Here is a 21,463-nt window from a genome sequence, read left to right as displayed (position 1 = left end):
CGTTCCCCAACAGGGCCGGGGGTCACAACCCTGGGGCATTCAGAGCCCTTGGGAATGGGCACTTGGGTGGGTCCCAGCCCTGTCCACAGGATGGACAAGGTGGGATGCAACTGGGCTTTTGGTCTCTAGTTTCTGAGCTTCCAGGATAGGAGGGTGGGATCAGCCCTACGCCAGCTGAGGGCAGGGGCTCCCGTCTCTGCCGTCCATCACACCACGGGACTAAGCTGTGGGCCTACGGCTTGGCCCTCAGAAGTGGGGTCTGTGCCTTGGATGCTGCCCTGCCCCCTTCTTTAGGATCCACTCCCCAAACCCACCATTTTCTGGTAACATCAGTGGGGACCAACTCCCGCTCTCCCCCCCGTGCCCCCAGGGAACCAGCCACTAGAAGAGGTCTCAGTCCTGGGGAACAGGATGGGCCCTGGGGGCCCAAAGAAAAGGGGACAGAGAGTGAGGCCTAGAGGCTCTGAAGCCCCCACCCCACAAGCTCACTACCTTTGGGGGCAGCTCCCTCATACACACACCAGCTGATGGCCCCTGTGGGGCTGGACCCAGCTCCTGCCATGGGGCAGGGGAACTGGGGACAAAGAAGCCAGCCATCAAGCCCATGAGGTGAAGGCCCTGGGCTACTGGGCTTAGTGCCGAGAGCTGGGGCCCAGGCCGGCTTTGGGGCAGGTCCCTGCAGCCCGAGGGCTCGTGCTCTGGGAGGCAGGGCCCCACTAGCTGGGCATGGGGTAGGCTCTGACCTGGCCTCTCCTCAGGGGGTCCCTGGGAAGCCTGACCCCAAGGACACTTCCCCCAGGCCAAGGGGAGCTGGCTGGGCAGGGCAGACCTGGGGGAGCTGCACCTTGCACAGGGCAGGGGCCTTCTCGGAGCCCCCTGCCCAGCCCAGTCCATGGGCAGAGCTGTGCCAAGCCCTCCACCCAGTCCCCCTTGGGCAGGCCTGGGACACCAGCCCTGTGGCGCTGCCGGGGAGCTGGGTCAGGCCTGGCCCTGCCCGAGCATTGCAGCAGCTGCCTGGGCCAGTGCGCCCCGGGGGTGGGGGGGGACTCAAGCCCAGGGGGGAGGGGAGCAGGGAAAGGCCCAGCCCGGGGGGACGGGAGGAGGAAGGGAACATAAGAAAGGCCGTACTGGGTCAGACCAAAGGTCCATCTAGCCCAGTATCTGCCGACAGTGGCCGATGCCCCCGGGAGGGTGGAGGCAGAGACCCGGCCTGGGGTGGGGGCAGGCAGAGACCCGGCCTGGGGTGGGGGGCAGGCAGAGACCCGGCCTGGGGGCAGGGGCAGGCAGAGACCCGGCGGGGCACAGGGGCAGGCAGACACCAGGCCGGGGGCAGGCAGGGACCTGGGGGCAGGGGGCAGGCAGAGACCCGGCCTGGGGTGGGGGCAGGCAGGGAGCCGGGGGCACGGGGGCAGGCAGAGACCCGGCCTGGGGGTGGGGGCAGGCAGAGAGCCGGGGGGCACGGGGGCAGGCAGAGACCCGGCGGGGGCAGGCAGGGGGGCAGGCAGACACCAGGCCGGGGGCAGGCAGGGACCCGGGGGGCAGGGGGGCAGGCAGAGACCCGGCGGGGGGCAGGCAGAGACCCGGGGGCACGGGGGGCAGCCAGGGACCCAGCCGGGGGGCAGGGGCCAGGCAGAGACCCGGCCGGGGGCAGGCAGGGAGCCGGGGGCACGGGGCAGGCAGACACCAGGCCGGGGGCAGGGGCAGGCAGAGACCCGGCGGGGGCAGGCAGGAGCCGGGGGCACGGGGGCAGGCAGACACCAGGCCGGGGGCGGGGCAGGCAGAGACCCGGCGGGGGCAGGGGCAGGCAGACCCAGCCCCCCCGTGCCGGCCCGGCTGGGGGCTCCGGGCTGTCCGGCGGGCAGGGCGCGGGCCCGGCGAGCTCCGGGCTGGGCTGGGTGTGGGGGGGGGGTGTCCGGGCCCCTCTTACCTGCAGCCCGGCGGGGAGAGCGCGTGGAAGGTGGCGAGGGAGAACATCTCCGCCCGGTCCGCCATCTTCTCCAGCGCCGAGCCCGACTGCGGAGCGAGCCTGGCGGGGGCGGGGGCGGGGGCGAGCCGGGCTGGGCTGGGCCACACGCGGGGCGGGGAGCTGGGAGCGGAGCGGGGAGGGGGCGCAGAGCGGCCGGGGCTGTATCGAGGGGCAGGGCGGGGAGATGTACGGGGAGCTCAGGGCTGTATGGGGGCGGGGAGCTGTATGGGGGCGGGGAGCTGTAGGGGCAGCTGGGGCGGGAGCTGTATGGGGGCGGGAGCTGTATGGGGGCAGCTGGGTGGCGGGGAGCTGTATGGGGGCAGCTGGGGGGCGGGGAGCTGTACGGGGGCAGCTGGGTGGCGGGGAGCTGTACGGGGGCAGCTGGGGGGCGGGGAGCTGGAAGGCGGGCGGGGAGCTGTACGGGGGCAGCTGGGGGCGGGAGCTGTATGGGGGCAGCTGGGGGCGGGGAGCTGCAGGGGGCAGCTGGGGCGGGAGCTGTATGGGGGCGGGAGCTGTACAGGGGGCAGCTGGGGGCGGGGAGCTGTACAGGGGCAGCTGGGGGCGGGGAGCTGTATGGGGGCGGGGAGCTGTATGGGGGCAGCTGGGGGCGGGGAGCTGTACGGGGTGCAGGGCGCTGTACGGGGGTGGAGGCTGCGCTCCCCTTACTGCAGACCCCGGCCCGGGCGCTTTGCCGCGTCCATCCCCCGCCGAAGGCGGAGCCCGCGGGCCGAGCCCGGAGCCAGGGACGGGCCGGTGCAGCGCCCGGGGTCCCGCCTGGCCGCGGCGGGAGCTGTCCGCAGCCGGGTGCTGATCAGCCGGGCGCTGTCCGGGCCGTGCTGCCGCAGGGCGGAGCTCAGCCCGGCCCGGGGGAAGGGCCGAGCGGGGCCCTGCAGCCCGGCCCCTGGTGCGGCAGCGGGGCAGGGAATTGCTCCCCCCGGCGGCGCTGGGGGAAGGAGCCCGGCCAGGCAGGGGGGGACCCAGGGACTGGGCTCCATCATGGGGGGCTCGGCCCCACTCGCTCCCTCCGGGCAGGGGAAATCCTGGCTGGGGAAGGGGCCTGCTGCAAGCAGGGCCCAGGGCAGCCTGGCCTGGCCCCAGGCCGGGGGGTGGCAGATACCCCCGCGGGGCCTGGCTGAGACTCACCCCCAGAGACAGGTGCTGCCTTTGCTGTCTTTTCTCTCCCCCTTTGGCGTGTGTTTGGCTCCTAAGGCCCAGTCCTCCCTTGCCCCCAGCGCCGCGCCGCCCGGGGGCTGGCAGACGGAGGTCTCGGGCCTTCCACGCTCCCGCCAGCCAAGGGAACACGGGGCCTGGCAAAATGAAACCCTGACTTAGTATGTGCATTCCTGGCTGTACCCTCCCTCCTGTGCTGGAGGGTTGCCAGGGTGTTTAATGGGGCGTTTGCCCTGGGGCTAAGCGGCCGGAGGTGGCTGTGGAGCAAACCCTCCTTCACTCGGTTTAATGGTGGACGGTTATGGTGGCACATTAACACCTTTGCCTCTTCAGGTTCCTCTGGTCCATCAGAATTAACACAGACTGTCCGGCCCCCTGGAGCCGGGGTACGCCTAGGCCAGGCAAGGGGGCGGTTTGCTGGGCCTGTCCCAGAGCTGGGGGACAGTGTGTGTGTGTGGGGGGGGGGTTCCCAGAGCGGGGGGACCGTGGGGGTGTGGGGGGGGGGGTTCCCAGAGCTGGGGGACAGTGTGTGTGTAGGGGGGTTTCCCACCAGAGCTGGGGGACTGTGTGTGTGTGTGTGGGGGGGGGTTCCCAGAGCTGGGGGACAAGGTGTGTAGGGGGGGTTTCCCACCAGAGCTGGGGGACAGTGTGTGTGTGGGGGTTCCCAAAGCTGGGGGACAGTGTGTGGGGGAGGGTTTCCCAGAGCTGGGGGACAGTGTGTGTGTGGGGGGGTTCCCACCAGAGCTGGGGGACAGTGTGTGTGTGGGGGGGGGTTCCCAGAGCTGGGGGACAGTGTGGGGAGAAGGGCCTGTCCCAGAGCTGGGAGACAGTGTGTGTGTGTGTGGGGGGGTTTCCCAGAGCTGGGGGACAAGGTGTGTAGGGGGGGTTTCCCACCAGAGCTGGGGGACAGTGTGCGTGTGAGGTGGGGGCCTGTCCCAGAGCTGGGGGACAGTGTGTGTGGGGCGGGGGGTTCCCAGAGCTGGGGGACAAGGTGTGTAGGGGGGGATTCCCACCAGAGCTGGGGGACAGTGGGGGGAGGGGAGAGGAGCTGGCAGCACTCGGGTTGCTGCACCAGCCCCTTAGCTGCAGCTGTGTTTGTTGGTGCCTCGGGGAGAGCAGGGCCGGAGCTGTGTACAATGTGCTGGCTGCCTCCGCTCCCGGTCCCTGGGGTGTGCGTTGCCATAGCGCTGCAGCTGGGGACTGTTAGACCCACAGTACAGCCTTGTCAGGTGTTTTCTGCTCCTGGAAAAGGCTCCTGTAAGCACTGAAAGCTCCTCTATAATACGGGCAGAAGTCGCTGCTCCAGGCCGGGCCCCAAGGGACAGGGCAGCGGCTGGGTGGCTGCAGGCTCCCTGGGGCCCTGATGTTAACACCAGCTGTACCTGTGCCGCAGTAAGAGAGGCTGATTCCCACTCCCTGGCTCCTAGGAGCTGCTGACAGGCTAGTTCAACTCAGGAAACCTCCCCTGAGTGCTCAGGTGTAAACTGTCTCCCTGCAGAGCTGATGTGCTGCAAACCCACCGCAGAGCTGCTGCTAACGTGCCAGGGACACTGCTACCAGTGGTACAGTTGTAACCTACACTGGCCTCGCCAGTCCCAGCAGAGACCTCCCCTGCCAGTCCTGGCTCCATCATCATTGAAAGGACACAGACCCTGCTGAGCTCCCTGTCCTGAACTCCTCAGCCAGGGAATTCCGGTTCCAGCGCATCGCTTTGCCATTTCTCCTCTGATTTAGTGTTTGTAGCAGGAGCGCAGGGCTGGCCCCACACAGCCCTGGAGAAGGAGGGCCCCTGCCCCTCCTCTGCACAACACCACCCTGACCCCCAGCTTTAATTCAAGTGTCCTTAGCTGGTTGAAGTCAATCCTACAACCCCCAGCCATCTCCACAAGCTACGCTGAGAGAAAGCTGCCAGCGCCGTGTCTCCACGGGGATTTCACACTGGGATCGCTCTCACAGTATAAAAACAACCTTTCTTTGGAAGGAGCAAAGCCCTAAGGTACAGCACAGGCCTAATCACCTTCCCACCTGTGCCAGGACCATGGGATCCTGAAAGGCGGGGGCAGGGCGGGTCTGAGTGCCAGTAGCTGTCAGGACAAGAGGAGAGAGGAGCTCTCCCTGCCTGCGAGGAGGCCTGGCAATTGGTAATCACCAGAGGCAAGAGGTCCCAGCAGCCTTGTGCATGGCTGGAGACAGATGAGGATAGGGAGACCGGGGCCATCATGGAGAAGAGACTCAGGAGGAATTTTATGCAACTAGAAGTTTCAAATTGATACCAAGTCCTCAATGTGAACACTGTGGAAGGTACCGCTCAAGTTCCAGCAGGTCCCAGGGAATGGAGAGCTGTATGGGACACGGTATGGACAATAGCTGTAAGAAAAATCAAGCTCACCCACAAAGAGTTCTCCAACCATCCAAGGTAGACACACAATCCTTGTTGGAGATGAAATATGCAGAGTCAAAAGAACATTCTGCAAGGGACAGGTGGAGAAACCAGACAGTGCGCTGCCTTCCCAGCACCAGGACACGAGACGTCACTCTCAGTCCGGACAGGTTTCTGAAATCGATGGGCAAGGATCTATCAGAGATGGTTCATAAAGACGCTGCATCACAGGATCGCTCACAGATAACAGACCACTCCAGGGAACCTGGAAGCCTGCTGAAGAAGAATGTCCTTGTTCTGTGAGCCCAGGAAGGCAGAAGGTGGAAGATGCTGGAAACGGTGCAGGGCTTTGGTTTCGTGGAACATTGGCCCATGTTCTACAGGGAGAAGGGGTGGGATAGTTTGGCTGGCCTCCATCTCAGTAGAAGGAGGACCAAGAATCAAAGAAAGAAAGAAAGAAGTGGGGCTGCAAAACACTGAAGATGGCATGGAGGTTAAGGATAATCTAGGCATGGCCCAATATCTAAACAAATACTTTAATGAGGCTAATGAGGAGCTTAGGGATAATGGTAGGATGACAAATGGGAATGAGGATATGGAGGTAGATATTACCACATCCGAGGTAAAAGCCAAACTCGAACAGCTTAATGGGACTAAATCAGGGGGCCCAGATAATCTTCATCCAAGCATTTATTACCTTTTTTAAATTGCAAGCCCATTAGCAAGAATTTTTAATGAATCTGTAAACTCAGGGGTTGTACTGTACGACTGGAGAATTGCTAACATAGTTCCTATTTTTAAGAAAGGGGAAAAAAGTGATCCGAGTAACTACAGGACTGTTAGTTTGACATCTGTAGTATGCAAGGTCTTGGAAAAATTTTTGAAGGAGAAAGTAGTTAAGGACATTGAGGTCAGTGGTAACTGGGACAAAATACAACATGGTTTTACAAAAGGTAGATCGTGCCAAACCAACCTGATCTCCTTCTTTGAGAAGGTAACAGATTTTTTAGACAAAGGAAACGCAGTGGATCCAATTTACCTCGATTTAAGTAAGGCATTTGATATGGTTCCACATGGGGAATTATTAGTTAAATTGGAAAAGATGGGGATCAATATGAAAATTGAAAGGTGGATAAGGAAGTGGTTAAAGGGGAGACTACAACGGGTAAGTATGCCCAGTGGTCTGGGATGGGATGTTAGATGGGTGGGATCTGAGTTACTACAGAGAATTCTTTCCTGGGTGCTGGCTGGTGAGTCTTGCCCACATGCTCAGGGTTTAACTGATCGCCATATTTGGGGTCGGGAAGGAATTTTCCTCTGGGGCAGATTGGCAGAGGCTCTGGAGGTTTTTTGCCTTCCTCTGCAGCATGGGTCCCGGGTCACTTGCTGGAGGATTCTCTGCAGCTTGAGGTCTTCAAAACACAATTTGGGGACTTCAATAACTCAGACATAGGTTAGGGGTTAGGGGTTTGTTACAGGAGTGGGTGGGTGAAATTCTGTGGCCTGCGTTGTGCAGGAGGTCAGACTAGATGATCATAATGGTCCCTTCTGACCTTAAAGTCTATGACTCTATGTCTATGACTCTATATTTTTAAAACCCTCATTATTATTATCCATAATTTGGCTGGGCTGGAACGGGGTGGTCACCCCACACTTGCCCTGAGTTAATGCAGGATGAGAAGGGGGCTAATTAACCCAACAAGTCACAGCAGAGGGGAATCCCTGGGCTGAGGGAGCCCAGCTGAGGAGGAACAAAGTGGGCTGGACTTACAAAGGCAGGACATTGGCAGCAGAAGGGGGCTGCTGGGAAAGGCTCCAGTCACTCCCTGGGAGAAGGCTGCAGAGACAGGTAGCCTACAGTTACCCCCTGGGATGGGAGTTGGAGGGAGGAGGAGTGCCAGATGGTAAGGAAAGGGCTCAGGGGAAGGCTGTAAAGTATAGAAGAGAACAGCCCTTGACTGATCACTAGAGGGTCCCTGAGCCAGAACTTGGAGTAGAGGGTGGGCCCAGGTTCCCCTGCCAGCCACTGAGAGCATGACACTATGTGGCAGGGATTCAGAAGACTTCACAGGATTCCTAAAGGAAGACTGTGGTACCCTGGAAGGGGAAATGCATAGAGTGTCTTGGCTGGAGGGCTGAGTCACAAGCAGGCAGCAGCAGCTTGTGGAATAAGAGAGGGGCTGTAGGCTGAGAGAGCAAGGCAGAGAGACGGTGTGCAACTGCAGGATGGGGTGCTGACCTCATGAAGCTAATCCCTGTAACAGCCAGAGGGAAGCACAATCCAGCGATGAGTAGAGCACTCTGTCACATTGCCAAGGAGGTATCCTTGTGTCCCTTGGCTTCCCTTATCAATTTTCTACAATTTCTCACTTCTGATTTATATTCATTATTATCACTTTCTTGCTATCTCCTATTTAGTGTATATATATTTTATTTTTACAGTTGCCTTCACTTCCCCTCTAAACCAGGTTGTTGTGGGGTTTTTTGTTTTTGTTTTTTGTTTGTTTGTTTGTTTTTAACCAGCACAGCCTTCTTCCTCAGTTGTGGCTTTTTGTGCACCTAGTAAGATGTTCTTAAATGATTCCCAATTATCATTCACATTTTTCTGATTAAATTGTCCGGGCCCCCCCAACAGATCTGGCTCATAATTGTTTTTGGCTTTGTGAAATTGGCCCTACAAAAGCACCAAGTTTCTATATAACCGGTCTGGACTTTATTGTGCTTGCACATTATGAATGTTATTAAGGCACAATCATTTGTACCTAAGCTACCATTAGTTTCTAATTCTGTGATCAGTTCCTCTTTATCTGTTAGGATGAGCTCAATATAGAATTTGCCTGTGTTGGCCGCAACATTTTTGAGTTAGGAAATGTCATACAGAAAGTTGAGAAATTTCAAGGATGTGTTTAGCACTGGCAGCATGAGACCTCAAGCATATGTCACTCAGATTGAAACCTCCCATGATCAAGTAGGTTTTTCCCTACACACTATAGGTAAGTGTCTAAGGAAGAGGTCCTCCTGTTTTCTAGTGTGATTTGGGGGTCTGTAGCAGACACCAGCTAGGACTTTATCTGTTAGGACATTGATCTATATGTTTTCATGATAATTTTCTTCCATGTTATCAGTGACTTGAAAACAGATAATGCCAGTTCCCTTTTGCCCACCTGATCATTCCCAGTTTTTGTGTCAAGGTCAGTAATAACAAAATTAAATAAGCTTGGTCCCAAAACCAATCCCTGAGGAACTCCACTAGTAACCGCCTTCCAGCCTGACAGTTCACCTTTCAGTACAACCCAGAGACTCATAGACTTTAAGGTCAGAAGGGACCATTATGATCGTCTAGTCTGACCTCCTTCACAATGCAGGCCACAGAATCTCACCCACCCACTCCTGTAACAAGCCCCTAACCTATGTCTAAGTTATTGAAGTCCTCAAATCGTGGTTTAAAGACCTCAAGGTGCAGAGAATCCTCCAGCAAGTGACCCGTGCCCCATGCTGCAGAGGAAGGCAAAAAACCTCCAGGGCCTCTGCCAATCTGCCCTGGAGGAAAATTCCTTCCCAACCCCAAATATGGCGATCAGCTAAACCCTGAGCATGTGAGCAAGACTCACCAGCCAGCACCCAGGAAAGAATTCTCTGTAGTAACTCAGATCCCAACCCATCTAACATCCCATCACAGACCACTGGGCATACTTTCCTGCTGATAATCAAAGATCAATTGCTAAATTAATTGCCAAAATTAGGCTATCCCATCATACCATCCCCTCCATAAACTTATCAAGCTTAGTCTTAAAGCCAGATATGTCTTTTGCCCCCACTGCTCCCCTTGGAAGGCTGTTCCAGAACTTCACTCCTCTAATGGTTAGAAACCTTCATCTAATTTCAAGTCTAAACTTCCTAGTGTCCAGTTTATATCCATTTGTTCTTGTGTCCACATTGGTACTAAGCTTAAATAATTCCTCTCCCTCCCTAATATTAATCCTTCTGATATATTTATAAAGAGCAATCATATCCCCCCTCAGCCTTCTTTTGGTAGGCTAAACAAGCCAAGCTCTTTGAGTCTCCTTTCATAAGACAGGTTTTCCATTCCTCGGATCATCCTAGCAGCCCTTCTTTGTACCTCTTCCAGTTTGAATTCATCCTTCTTAAACATGGGAGACCAGAACTGCACACAGTATTCCAGATGAGGTCTCACCAGTGCCTTGTACAACGGTACTAACACCTCCTTATCTTTGCTGGAAATACCTCGCCTGATGCATCCTAAAACCGCATTAGCTTTTTTAATGTCTATATCACATTGGTGGCTCATAGTCATCCTGTGATCAACCAATACTCCGAGGTCCTTTTCCTCCTCCGTTACTTCCAGCTGATGTATTCCCAATTTATAACCAAAATTCTTGTTATTCATCCCTAAATGCATGACCTTGCACTTTTCACTATTAAATTTCATCCTATTACTATTACTCCAGTTTACAAGGTCATCCAGATCTTCCTGTATGATATCCCGGTCCTTTTCTGTGTTAGCAATACCTCCCAGCTTTGTGTCATCTGCAAACTTTATTAGCACATTCCCACTTTTTGTGCCAAGGTCAGTAATAAAAAGATTAAATAAGATTGGTCCCAAAACCGATCCCTGAGGAACTCCACTAGTAACCTCCTTCCAGCCTGACAGTTCACCTTTCAGTACTACCCATTGCAGTCTCCCCTTTAACCAGTTCCTTATCCACCTTTCAATTTTCATATTGATCCCCATCTTTTCCAATTTAATTAATAATTCCCCATGTGGAACCGTATCAAATGCCTTACTTAAATCGAGGTAAATTGGATCCACTGCGTTTCCTTTGTCTAAAAAATCTGTTACCTTCTCATAGAAGGAGATCAGGTTGGTTTGGCACGATCTACCTTTTGTAAAACCATGTTGTATTTTGTCCCAGTTACCATTGACTTCAATGTCCTTAACTACTTTCTCCTTCAAAAATTTTTCCAAGACCTTACATACTACAGATGTCAAACTAACAGTCCTGTAGTTACTCGGATCACTTTTTTTCCTTTTCTTAAAAATAGGAACTATGTTAGCAATTCTCCAGTCGTACGGCACAACCCCTGAGTTTACAGATTCATTAAAAATTCTTGCTAATGGGCTTGCAATTTCATGTGCCAATTCCTTTAATATTCTTGGATGAAGATTATCTGGGCCCCCCGATTTAGTCCCATTAAGCTGTTCGAGTTTGGCTTTTACCTGGGATGTGGTAATATCTACTTCCATATCCTCATTCCCATTTGTCATCCTACCATTATCCCTAAGCTCCTCATTAACCTCATTAAAGTATTTGTTTAGATATTGGGCCATGCCTAGATTATCCTTAACCTCCATTCCATCCTCAGTGTTTAACAGTCCCACTTCTTTCTTTGTTTTCTTCTTATTTATATGGTTATAGAACCTTTTACTATTGGTTTTAATTCCCTTTGCAAGGTTCAACTCTACATGGCTTTTGGCCTTTCTCACTACTAGGAACAAAAAAAATCCTGACAATGGTATTGGGCGACTACTAGATGGAAATGAAAAATTATCAATAATAATGCAGAAAAGGCAAAAGTGTTCAATAAATATTTCTGTTTTGGGGTTTTTTTTGGGGAAAAAGGGTCATAGTCTCATCGTATGGTGATGTTAACACTCTGTCCATTTGTGATGCAGTAGGGACTGTCTGCATGGGGGATGGGAGAGCAGGGGGTGACTTTAGGTGAGGGACAGGACCTGAGCCAGGAAGGGGGGTGAGGGGAGTCGACACCTTTGCCTGGGAAGCTGTTCAAAGGGAGGGAGCCTGCTGGAGGGGTTTTTGGTTTCAGTTTTGGCCTGGCTGGGAAGAGGCAGGAACCCCAAGTCTGGGGTCTAAGATCCTTGCCCCCAGAGGGACCTGGCTGGGGGTCCTGGTTGTACCTACAAGCCCTGCTTGGGACTGTGTTCCTGTTGTCTAATAAACCTTCTGTGTTACTGGCTGGCTGAGAGTCCCGGTGAATCGCAGGAAGTGGGGGGTGCAGGGCCCGGACTCCCCCACACTCCGTGATGCCATTCCACTAGTATCTCTGGAGGATGTTAAACAGAAGCTACTAAAGTCAGACATTTTTAAATCAGCAAGTCCAGAGGACTTTGCATCCAAGAGTTTTAAAAGAGTTGGCTTAGGAGCTCACTGGACCATTAACATTGATGTTCAATAAGTCTTGGTGCACTGGGGAAGTTCCAGAAGAAAGCTACTGTTATGTCAATATTTAAAAAGGGTAAACAGGATGACCCGAGTAGTTATTGGCTTGTCAGCCTGATGTCAATCCTGGGAAAGACAATGGAGTGGCTGATAAGTGACTCAATTAATAAATGGAGGATAATGTAAGTGATGCAAATCAACATGGGCTTATGGGAACTAGATCCTCAAACTTACCTGATACCTTTTTTTGGGATGAGATGACGTGTTTGGTTGATGAAGGTAAGAGTGTGACGTAAGAGACACTTCTGAAAGGCACTTGACTTGGTGCCGCAGGACATTTTGATTAAAAAACCAGAATGATAGAAACTGAGCCTGGACACATTCAATGGACTAAATCCTGACTGACTGACAGGTCTCTGACTGTAATGGGAAATGGAATTGTTATTGAGTGGCCCCTGTGGGGATTGGTTCTGAGCCCTGTGCTAGTTAACATAATAATAAATGGGGGCACACCTCTCTCCTAGAGCTGGAAGGGACCTTGAAAGGTCATTGAGTCCAGCCCCCTGCCTTCACTAGCAGGACCAATTTTTGCCCCAGATCCCTAAGTGGCCCCCTCAAGAATTAAACTCACAACCCTGGGTTTAGCAGGCCAATGCTCAAACCACTGAGCTATTCCTCCCACCCTCTTTAACAATGATGTGGAAGGAAACATAAATCTTCCCTGATAGAGCTTGCAGATGACAAAAACTGGGGGAGGGGTAACTAGTCACTGGTCCGGAGCGATCTGGATCTCCTGGTAAGCTGGGTGCAAGCCAACGATACGTGTTTACAGAGAGCTAACGGTAAATGCAGACATCCAGGAACAAAGAACGTAGGCCAGACTTACAGGCTGGGGGACTCTATCCCAGGAAGCAGGGACTCTGAAAAAGATTTGGGGGTCATGGTGGACAATCAGCTGAACAGGAGCTCCCAGTGTGGCCCTGTTGCCAAAAGAGCTAATGCAATCCTGGGATGCACAAACGGGGAATCTTGAGTGGGAGCAGAGAGGTTATTTTACCTCCGTATTGGCACTGGTGTGCCTGCTGAAGACAACCGTGTCCAGTTCTGGTGTCTGCAATTCAAGAACTACGTTGATACGTTGGAGAGGGTTCAGAGGCGATCCACAAGAATGATTAATGGATTAGAAAACCTGCCGTGTAGTGCTAAGCTAAGTAGATAGAGCTTCTTAACAAAGAGATGGCTGGAGCGACCCCATCACAGTCTACAAGTACATATAAGTACCATGGAGAACAAATATTTGATAATGGTCTCTTCTGTTTAGCAGAGGAAGGTCTAACATGGTCTAATGGCTGGAAGTTGAAGCTAGACTAATTCAGCCGGGGAATGAGGTGTATATTTTTAACGGTGAGAGTTGTTAACCACTGGCAATTTTCAAATCACGATTGAATGTTTTTCTAAACGCTCTGCTCTGGGAATTATTGGGCAGTTCTGTGGCCTGTGCTACGCAGGGGGTCAGATTAAATGATCACAGTGTTTCCGCTCTGCTCCGCGCTGATACGGCCTCACCTGGAGTGTTGTGTCCAGTTCTGGGCGCCGCATTTCAGGAAAGATGTGGATCAATTGGAGAAAGTCCAGAGAAGAGCAACAAAAATGATCAAAGGTCTAGAAAACATGACGTATGAAGGAAGATTGAAAAAATTGGGTCTGTTTAGTCTGGAGAAGAGAAGACAGAGGGGACATGAGAACAGTTTTCAAGTACATAAAAGGTTGCTACAAGAGGAGGGAGAAAAATTGTTCTCGTTAACCTCTGAGGACAGAACAAGAAGCAATGGGCTTAAAGTGCTGCAAGGGCGGTTTAGGTTGGACATTAGGAAAAACTTCCTCACTGTCAGAGTGGTTAAACACTGGAATAAATTGCCTAGGGAGGTTGTGGAATCTTTGTAATCCGAGGTTTTTAAGAGCAGGTTAGACAAACACCTGTCAGGGACGGTCTAGGGGTCGGGATGGCTGGTAGTTGGAGTTCTCCGGGATGTCAGCTTTGGGGGAATGACTGTGTCACTTTAAGACAAAGTTCAGTCCCTGTTCCTGCACCAGCCCATGGTCTGAACCAGGAGAGCACAGTTAGCAGGATACAAAGCACCTCCCCCCGGCCCCTCCCATGGTCTGAACCAAGCCAGGCAGGAGGCTCGGAGGGGAGAAGTCATTGGCGGGCCGGGAGGGGCAGGGGATTTTCCCTCTGGCCCGTCTGGATGAGCTCTCGCTGGCGGCACAATGGGGCAAGAGGCTTCAGGAGCAGCCTGTATCTGAACTCTGGGTCTCCATCCAGCGCCTGAGGGCAGGGATCTGTACGTGGGGTGCAGCGGGGGGGAGTGTTCAAGGGACACTGGTCCCTGGGTCCCAGAGCCCTGGAGGTAGGGCTGGGTCCCTCCCTGCCCTCTCCTAAGGTGAGGACACCCCAGCTGCAGCCGTGAGAGCTGACACAGGGAGGCAGGTGGGCCACTGCCTCCCTCACTCCCTGCAGACAAGGGGGGGGAGCAGTGGCAGGACCCCAGCATGGTCTCAAGCCCAAAGGTTTTGGGGTGGAAAAAGGGCCCGGGCCTCATGAAAACTCCTCCTGTGGGGGCCCCCCCACCCGCTAGTGCCGCGACCAGCCCAGCCGTGACACTGCTCTGAACCGGGTCTTGGAGCAGTCTGAGTGAATGGCGACTGTGCTGTAAGATCTCGGGACAGCACCAAGGGGAGGGGAAAGAGGCTGCGGAATCTCTGGCTAACATTGGTCACTTCCAACTTCCCCAGGTCACTGGTTAAAATGACCCTGCTCAGTTTGTTCTCAATGGGGAAAGAAATGTGACAAAAAGGGACTTTTCTGTAATATTTTTATAACCCCGACGTGTGCCTCAGTTTCCCCAATATTTGGTCTGGCTACCCAGCAGGGGGTTAGGGGTCTGGAAAGAACGGCTAGCAGGCTACGAGACACGCCGGGCTCTCTGAGCCTGAATGGGTCATTACAAATCCCTGGCCAAGGCCCACCCCATCTCAGGGCAGAATCCAAGAGGACAATGGTACATGGGCACCTAGCGACCCAGAGGGAGGTGGATTTCCCTGAAGCTGAACACAATCCCTGCTGGAGAACACGGGGCTGGGGAGGTGGGAGGTAGGGGTAAGAGGTGGCTGCTGGAAGGAGGCGGGTGCTGACCTGGGAAACGACCAAGGAGCTCAGGGGGAGACAGATAGAGCTTGAACACGGGGGCTATGAGAATGGACGATGCTTTAACCTTCAGTTCTCTGTGCTGCCCTAGGCGCTTCCTGTGCAGGATAAACCCGCCTGTTCTGACAGCACTGGGGGAACGTCCCTGCCCATGCTGGGCGAGGTGCGTTAATCCCTGCAGAGTGGGAACGTCTCAGCTGCATTTCCCGACTGGAGCTCAGGGGTGAAGCAGGAGGCCTGGAGCCCCAGAGGTTCAGTCTAAGGAGGCGGTGAGGCCACGCGGGTCCCCCTGGAGGAAGAGAGACCCGTGGGGGTCTGGCCCCGACGGGTTCCTCCTGGAGACTTGTCCAAGGCTGGGGACATGGCACCTCCCATTGGGATGAGATTCGGGGTCTCTTGGTTAAGAGAACCCACCATGGCCACCCTCTTACCTGGCCTCTCTGTTACCAGCAGCAGCCTCCCAGATGCTTTCCCCTTCTCTGGGGCTTCCCTCACCCCTGGGCAGGTGCCACTGCCCCACCCAGGCTCAGCCAGCTGTCCTGAGCTTAGCTGCCTTCCCTGGCTGTTGCAGGCAAGTGGGGGAAGCCCCTCCACCCTTGGCTCTTACAGGGAAGGGCGAGGGACTGAGCTGAGTCTCAGGGTGATTCCCGAGGAGGATGTTAAATGCGAGGTCATGGGGATACCCTGACTACCAGCCACCCCGATCCCTCCTGTGTCTGCCCAGGAAGCTGAGCCGGGGGCAGGATTTGAAGCCTTGACCCCGCCCTTGATGGGGTTCTGCCACGCCACGTTTGACAAGGGGTTTCGCTCTCCCTGAATCTCTGCACCCCCTGAATGTCTCCCCATTCACCACCGCCTTGCGCTCCCCCCGGGGGTCGGACGTGTCTGAGCCCAGGCGAGTACAGCAGGACACGTGTACATCCACGTATGCCGTTTTCCTACAGATGTTGCCCCGCAGGTCTGTGAGATCCCGCAGCGGGTGTCTACTGGGGACAGCTGCTCCCCCCACTTGGGGTTTACCCAACGTCCCACTTCTGGGGTGGCTCCACTGGTTCAGAGTCCCCAGTACTGGCTCCATCCATCTGGCTGCACGCATCTGTAGCTCTGGGACTGAGTAAGGGGTGAGACAGCGGAGCCGGTCTGCAGGGTCAGTGTGGTGCAAATCGCAGGTCTTCTCAAAGGCAGTGAGGCGGGCATCAGTTTCCACCTCCCTTAAACTGGGGCAGCAATTTGGTATTGAGGCTCCCTGCAGAACTGACTTCCTGTGGTCTCCTCCTACTTACTCCTTTTGCTCCCAATTCTCCATCTCCAGTTCATGCTGTCGCTACTCTTCCCGGTTTTTCCGTTGTTCTTACTCATGTTCAATATCTTCATTAACGATCTGGAGGATGGTGTGGACTGCACCCTTAGCAAGTTTGCAGATGACACTAAACTGGGAGGAGTGGTTGATACACTGGAGGGTAGGGATAGGATACAGAGGGACCTAGACAAATTAGAGGATTGGGCCAAAAGAAATATGATGAGGTTCAACAAGGACAAGTGCAGAGTCCTGCACTTAAGATGGAAGAATCCCATGCACTTCTACAGACTAGGGACCGAATGGCTGGGCAGCAGTTCTGCAGAAAAGGACCTAGGGGTTACGGTGGACAAAAAGCTGAATATGAGTCAACAATGTGCCCTTGTTGCCAAGAAGGCTAATGGCATTTTGGGTTGTATAAGTAGGGGCATTTCCAGCAGATCGAGGGACGGGATCATTCCCCTCTATTCAGCACTGGTAAGGCCTCATTTGGAGTACTGTGTCCAGTTTTGGGCCCCACACTACAAGAAGGATGTGGATAAATCGGAGAGAGTCCAGCGGAGGGCAACAAAAATGATTAGGGGGCTGGAGCACATGACTTATGAGGAGAGGCTGAGGGAACTGAGATTGTTTAGCCTGCAGAAGAGAAGAATGAGGGGGGATTTGATAGCTGCTTTCGACTACCTGAAAGGGGGTTCCAAAGAGGATGGATCTAGACTGTTCTCAGTGGTAGAAGATGACAGAACAAGGAGTAATAGTCTCAAGTTGCAGAGGGGGAGGTTTAGGTTGGATATTAGGAAAATCTTTTTCACTAGTAGGGTGGTGAAGAACTGGAATGGGTTCCCTAGGGAGGTGGTGGACTCTCCTTCCTTAGAGGTTTTTAAGGTCAGGCTTGACAAAGCCCTGGCTGGGATGATTTAGTTGGGTTTGGTCCTGCTTTGAGCAGGGGGTTGGACTAGATACCTCCTGAGGTCCCTTCCAACCCTGAGATTCTATGATTCTATGTTTTCACTGCTCCTCGTGGACAGCTCAGTCTCTTTCATGGTCCGCTAGTCTGTCGCTCCAGCGCAGGGGTAGGCAACCTATGGTGTGGGTGCCAAAGGCAGCACTCGAGCTGATTTTCAGTGGCACTCACACTGGCCACTGGTTCAGGGGGGCTCTGCATTTTAATTTAATTTTAAATGAAGCTCCTTAAACATTTTAAAAACCTTATTTACTTTACATACAACAATAGTTTAGTTATATATTATAGACTTATAGAAAGAGACCGTCTAAAAACGTTAAAATGTATTACTGGCACCTGAAACCTTAAATCAGAGTGAATAAATGAAGACTCGGCACAGCACTTCTGAAAGGTTGCCGACCCCTGCTCTAGAGGAAGCTCCTGCACTTCCACCTCCAACTCCCACCACTTCAAATCTATCAATGGGGAACTAGGCTGGGAGACGCTCTACTGCATGGGGAACTGAGTCATGAGAACACCCGGCTACTGCCGTGACTGCTGCCTCTCTCATCCTGGGACCCTCTCAGGAACCCCGCCTGGGTCTGGTTCTTGGTCCGATCATCCTTCTCCAGCTGTGCAATCAGCTGCACCTTGTTTAATCCTCTCCCTCTGCACAGCTCTGTGATGCTCTTGTTAGGGGGGCGGTTATATGCCATTTTGTCGCTGTTTCCTTTGACTAACTTTTTACTGCTGCAAGTCACTTATTGCAAAAGACTACTGGTGCATGCAATATCCCACTCCTGCCACCAGCTGTCACTGAGCCACAGGGTCTGGGCTATATCCCAGCTTTTAAGTGGTTCCTAGATTTGTACCTTCCCAAGCCAGAAGGGACCATTTTGATCATCTAATCTGGCTGTCTGTGTAACACAGGCCAGAGAACTGCCCTGCAATAATTCCTAGAGCAGCTTTTAGAAAAACAGCCAATTGTGACCTAAGAATTGTCAGTGATGGAGAATTCACCCCAACTCTTGGTCAGTTATTCCCATAGTTAATGACTCTCCTTGTTAACTGTTGACGTCTTATTTCCAGTCTGTGCCAGAAGCTGACACCCCTTCAGTTAACGCTCGGTCCTTGAGGGCTTGGTTGTTGGAGCTGGTAACCAGCCTAGCTCCTCCGGACTCCTTTCCTGCCCCAGCCCCAGAACAGAGCAGACACGATGCACTCACCTGCTGATCCATTATGCTAACTGCAGCCTTTTAAGAGAAGTGCTTTGTTCCTAGGGCCAGAGCCAAGACAGAGGGAAGCGCATTACACTCGCTCCAAGCTGCTGCTGCTGCCTCCCCCATCACAGGGTCCCAGAGCCCAGGGGAACCAGCCCAAACATCTACACTGCAGTTTACACCCCCGGTGGCTTGAGCCCCATGAGCCAAGTCAGCTGACATGGGCCACCCACAATGTAGACGTACCCAGAGAGCCCAGCCAGGAGCAGGGGGCCTGCTCCCAGGGAGCCCTGCATCAGGTTGGCTCAAGGTCCTCTTGCACCATGAATAACCCATGTTGTGTCAATCTGAGGCTGCCTGGTCTGGGCTGGGGCGGGATCCCAGCCCAGGGCCTGGAATGGGGCAGAGCCAAGCCTGTGGGCCGTGTGTGGGGCACAGAGAGCAGGGAGGGGTCTGCACCCTGTCACGACTGGCTTCAGGCCGATTCCCTGGAATCAGGCCCTGTGCCTAAGGTGCTTTTAAATTCTTTTTACATACCCGGCGGCGGTCCGGGTCTTCGGCGGCACGTCGGCGACGGGGAGTCCGGAGCGAGCGAAGGACCCCTCGCCGTCAAAGTGCTGCCAAAGACCCGGACTGCCGCTGGGTATTCGAATTGGGCCCCGCAGTTCCTAAAGCAGGCCCTGCACTCTGTACAAGGGGGTTGCCCTGCATAGGGGGAGCTGTGACCTGCCCCCAGTTGTCAGCACCACAAGGGGCTCCCTGGTGAAGAGTCTCAGGGGTCATGCTCCAACCTCAGCCAGCAGGGAATTCCCCTCTTGCAGACTCTAGTGGGGCGGAGGCACTGGGCGGTGCACTGCCCCTGCAGGCGGTGAACGCTGCCTCCCCCAGGCAGGCGGTTGTTCTGCACAGGATGGAGCAGCACCACTCTGCTCTCGGGATCTTTTGCCTGGGAGAGTTGCAGGCTCAGCCGCTCTCACCCTGTCCCTTCCTCCCGCACAGTTGTCCTGCCCCAGCCCTCGTCTGTCGGGACACGCCGAGCCCTCGTTCTGTGATGTGACTCACCCACTATGTTCAAAGCCCAGGCCATCCACGCCCCAGAGCCTGGGAGTGTCGCGCAGGGTCAGAGGCCCATGCCGGGCCCCTTAGCACCGTTCGGGGTGACTGAAGAGCCAGCCTGACTCCTGGCACCGATGGGAGTCAAAAGGCGACTGTGCATCCGCCCCCAGGGAACTGAAACGTGGCCTCCCCCAGGTGGGGCCTGTCTCCTAGGATGCTCAGCACCAAGCTACGACATCTTGGCAAGCCCATTCCTGAGCTGCACAGCCGCAGGCCCTGCTGACACCCCGCTGGGCTCTGTTAGCATGTATGGGCCCTGGAGGATAAAGCCACCGCAGCCGCCTCATCCTCCACCCAGGGGACACTCCAGGCTAGCTGCAGGGTGTGTAGTCACCTCCCCCCAAAGCCCATGGCTGCTCTCCTGGCGTCCCCGGGCAGAGCCACTGCCAGCCCTTTCCCTGTGCTCCTCACGCTGTCTGCGAGCAGCATGGCTCCAGAGGGGCCCGGCTGGTGTTTGCAGGCCCTTGTGGGGCAGGATCTGGCTGAATTCAAAGGCCAGAGCAGAATCCTAGGACTTGAAGGGCCCTTGAGAGGTCATCTAGGCCAGGCCCCTGCACCCATGGCTAGGCGGGTGCTCTGCCATCTCCTCAGAGAAGCTGGATGAAGCCTGGTCTCACTCACACAGGGCAGATGGGGCTCTGTGCCCAGCTCCAGCCCTTGCCATAGTGTGGCATGAGGGTCAAGGGCGGGTACTTCTCCCTGCTCCTTGTGCCTCCAGCTCCTCTCCCGCACCTGCTGTCACCCTGTGAGGCTTTGGGGGCAGCCTGGGGGCTCTACTCCCTGCCCCCCTCTGCATGCAGCCTCCCATGGACTCAATGGAGATATACCAATCTCCTAGAGCTGGAAGGGACGCCGAAGGGTCATTGAGTCCAGCCCCCTGCCTTCACTAGCAGGACCAAGTGCTGATTTTGCCCCAGATCCCTAAGTGGCCCCCTCAAGGACTGAACTCACCACCTTGGGTTTAGCAGGCCAATGCTCAAACCACTGAGCTATCCCTCCCCAAATCGCTGAGGAAGGGCCCTGGATGCAGAGCAGAGGGTCCCCCTTGGGGGCCTGGGAGTGCATGTGCTGGTCTGTGCTTTACAGATACTCCTGGATCCCCACTCCCTCTGCTGTGCCAGGGTCCTTCTCTAGCGAGGCAGGGCGGACATGTGCCCGAGGCCACAAAGGGAGGCGGGGCAGGCACAGAACCCAGGTGTCCTGGCTCTCAAGTGCCAGCACTCCTCCTCCAGCCGCCACCAGGCTCCACACTGGTTATTGCAGCTCAAGCAAGACGACAGAGCTGTTGTAACAGGGTGGTTTATTAAGGACAGGGAGCCCCTCCCCAGGCCCCTCGCCCCGGGTAAGGTGGGCATGGGATCCCCCTTGCTGAAGGAGCCGCACTGAGAGAGGCTGGGGAGGGGAGGGGAGACCCCGCTACCCCAGCTGCAGGGTTGGGGAAGGGCAGTACCTGTGGCCCTGCCCCAAGAAGGAGCAGAGGGAGATGAGGGAAGAGGATTCTCGCTTCATCCCTCGGGGGCTGCATTCTTCCCCAGTCTCGGGGGCGGAGGGTTTACCCCCCTCTGTGCCCGAGGGGCAGGAATCCCCCTCAGGTTGCATGTAGCTGATGAGTGGGGTGTACGGCTAGGAAGTGGGGGGCAAAGACGATGAGCAGGGGCACAGGTTCCTAGGTGGGACTCCCTTCTGCTAGGAGAAGGTCCAGGTAGGCCCCAGCGACCAGATCCTCCTCCTGGACCCCCAGCTCCTCCATCAGCCTCCGGGCCACCCGCTCACCGTCCTCAGGGCTCTGCTGCTCACTCAGCACCACCTGCAGAGGGCACAAAGGGCTCGGGTCAGAGCAGGTTGGCAGGGAAAGCCCCTGGAGCGAGTGGCACTCCACCCCACGACAGCAGGTGAGGTGACCCCGTCACAGCCTGGGGGGTGAAATGCAGGATCCGGCGCCTGGCTCACCTCCAGCTCCAGG

The 21,463-nt window shown here is 55.2% G+C and overlaps 1 protein-coding gene across 2 annotated transcripts in view; it reads right to left on the bottom strand.

Annotated features, from left to right (window-relative positions):
* The window catches only part of MAPK8IP2 (mitogen-activated protein kinase 8 interacting protein 2), an 82,973-nt gene extending 80,923 nt beyond the window's left edge, over positions 1–2,050 (bottom strand). For both annotated transcript variants that reach the window (XM_039520342.1, XM_039520343.1), the window contains exon 1: positions 1,928–2,050. In XM_039520342.1, the coding sequence (XP_039376276.1) occupies positions 1,928–1,992 (65 nt within the window). In that variant the 5' untranslated portion in view covers positions 1,993–2,050. The remainder of the gene's footprint in view (positions 1–1,927) is intronic.
* Between the last annotated feature and the right edge of the window lie 19,413 nt (positions 2,051–21,463).

Source organism: Mauremys reevesii, linkage group 1, assembly GCF_016161935.1.
Source record: "Mauremys reevesii isolate NIE-2019 linkage group 1, ASM1616193v1, whole genome shotgun sequence".
Lineage (NCBI taxonomy): Eukaryota > Metazoa > Chordata > Testudines > Geoemydidae > Mauremys > Mauremys reevesii.
This window is presented reverse-complemented; position numbering and strand designations above follow the sequence as displayed.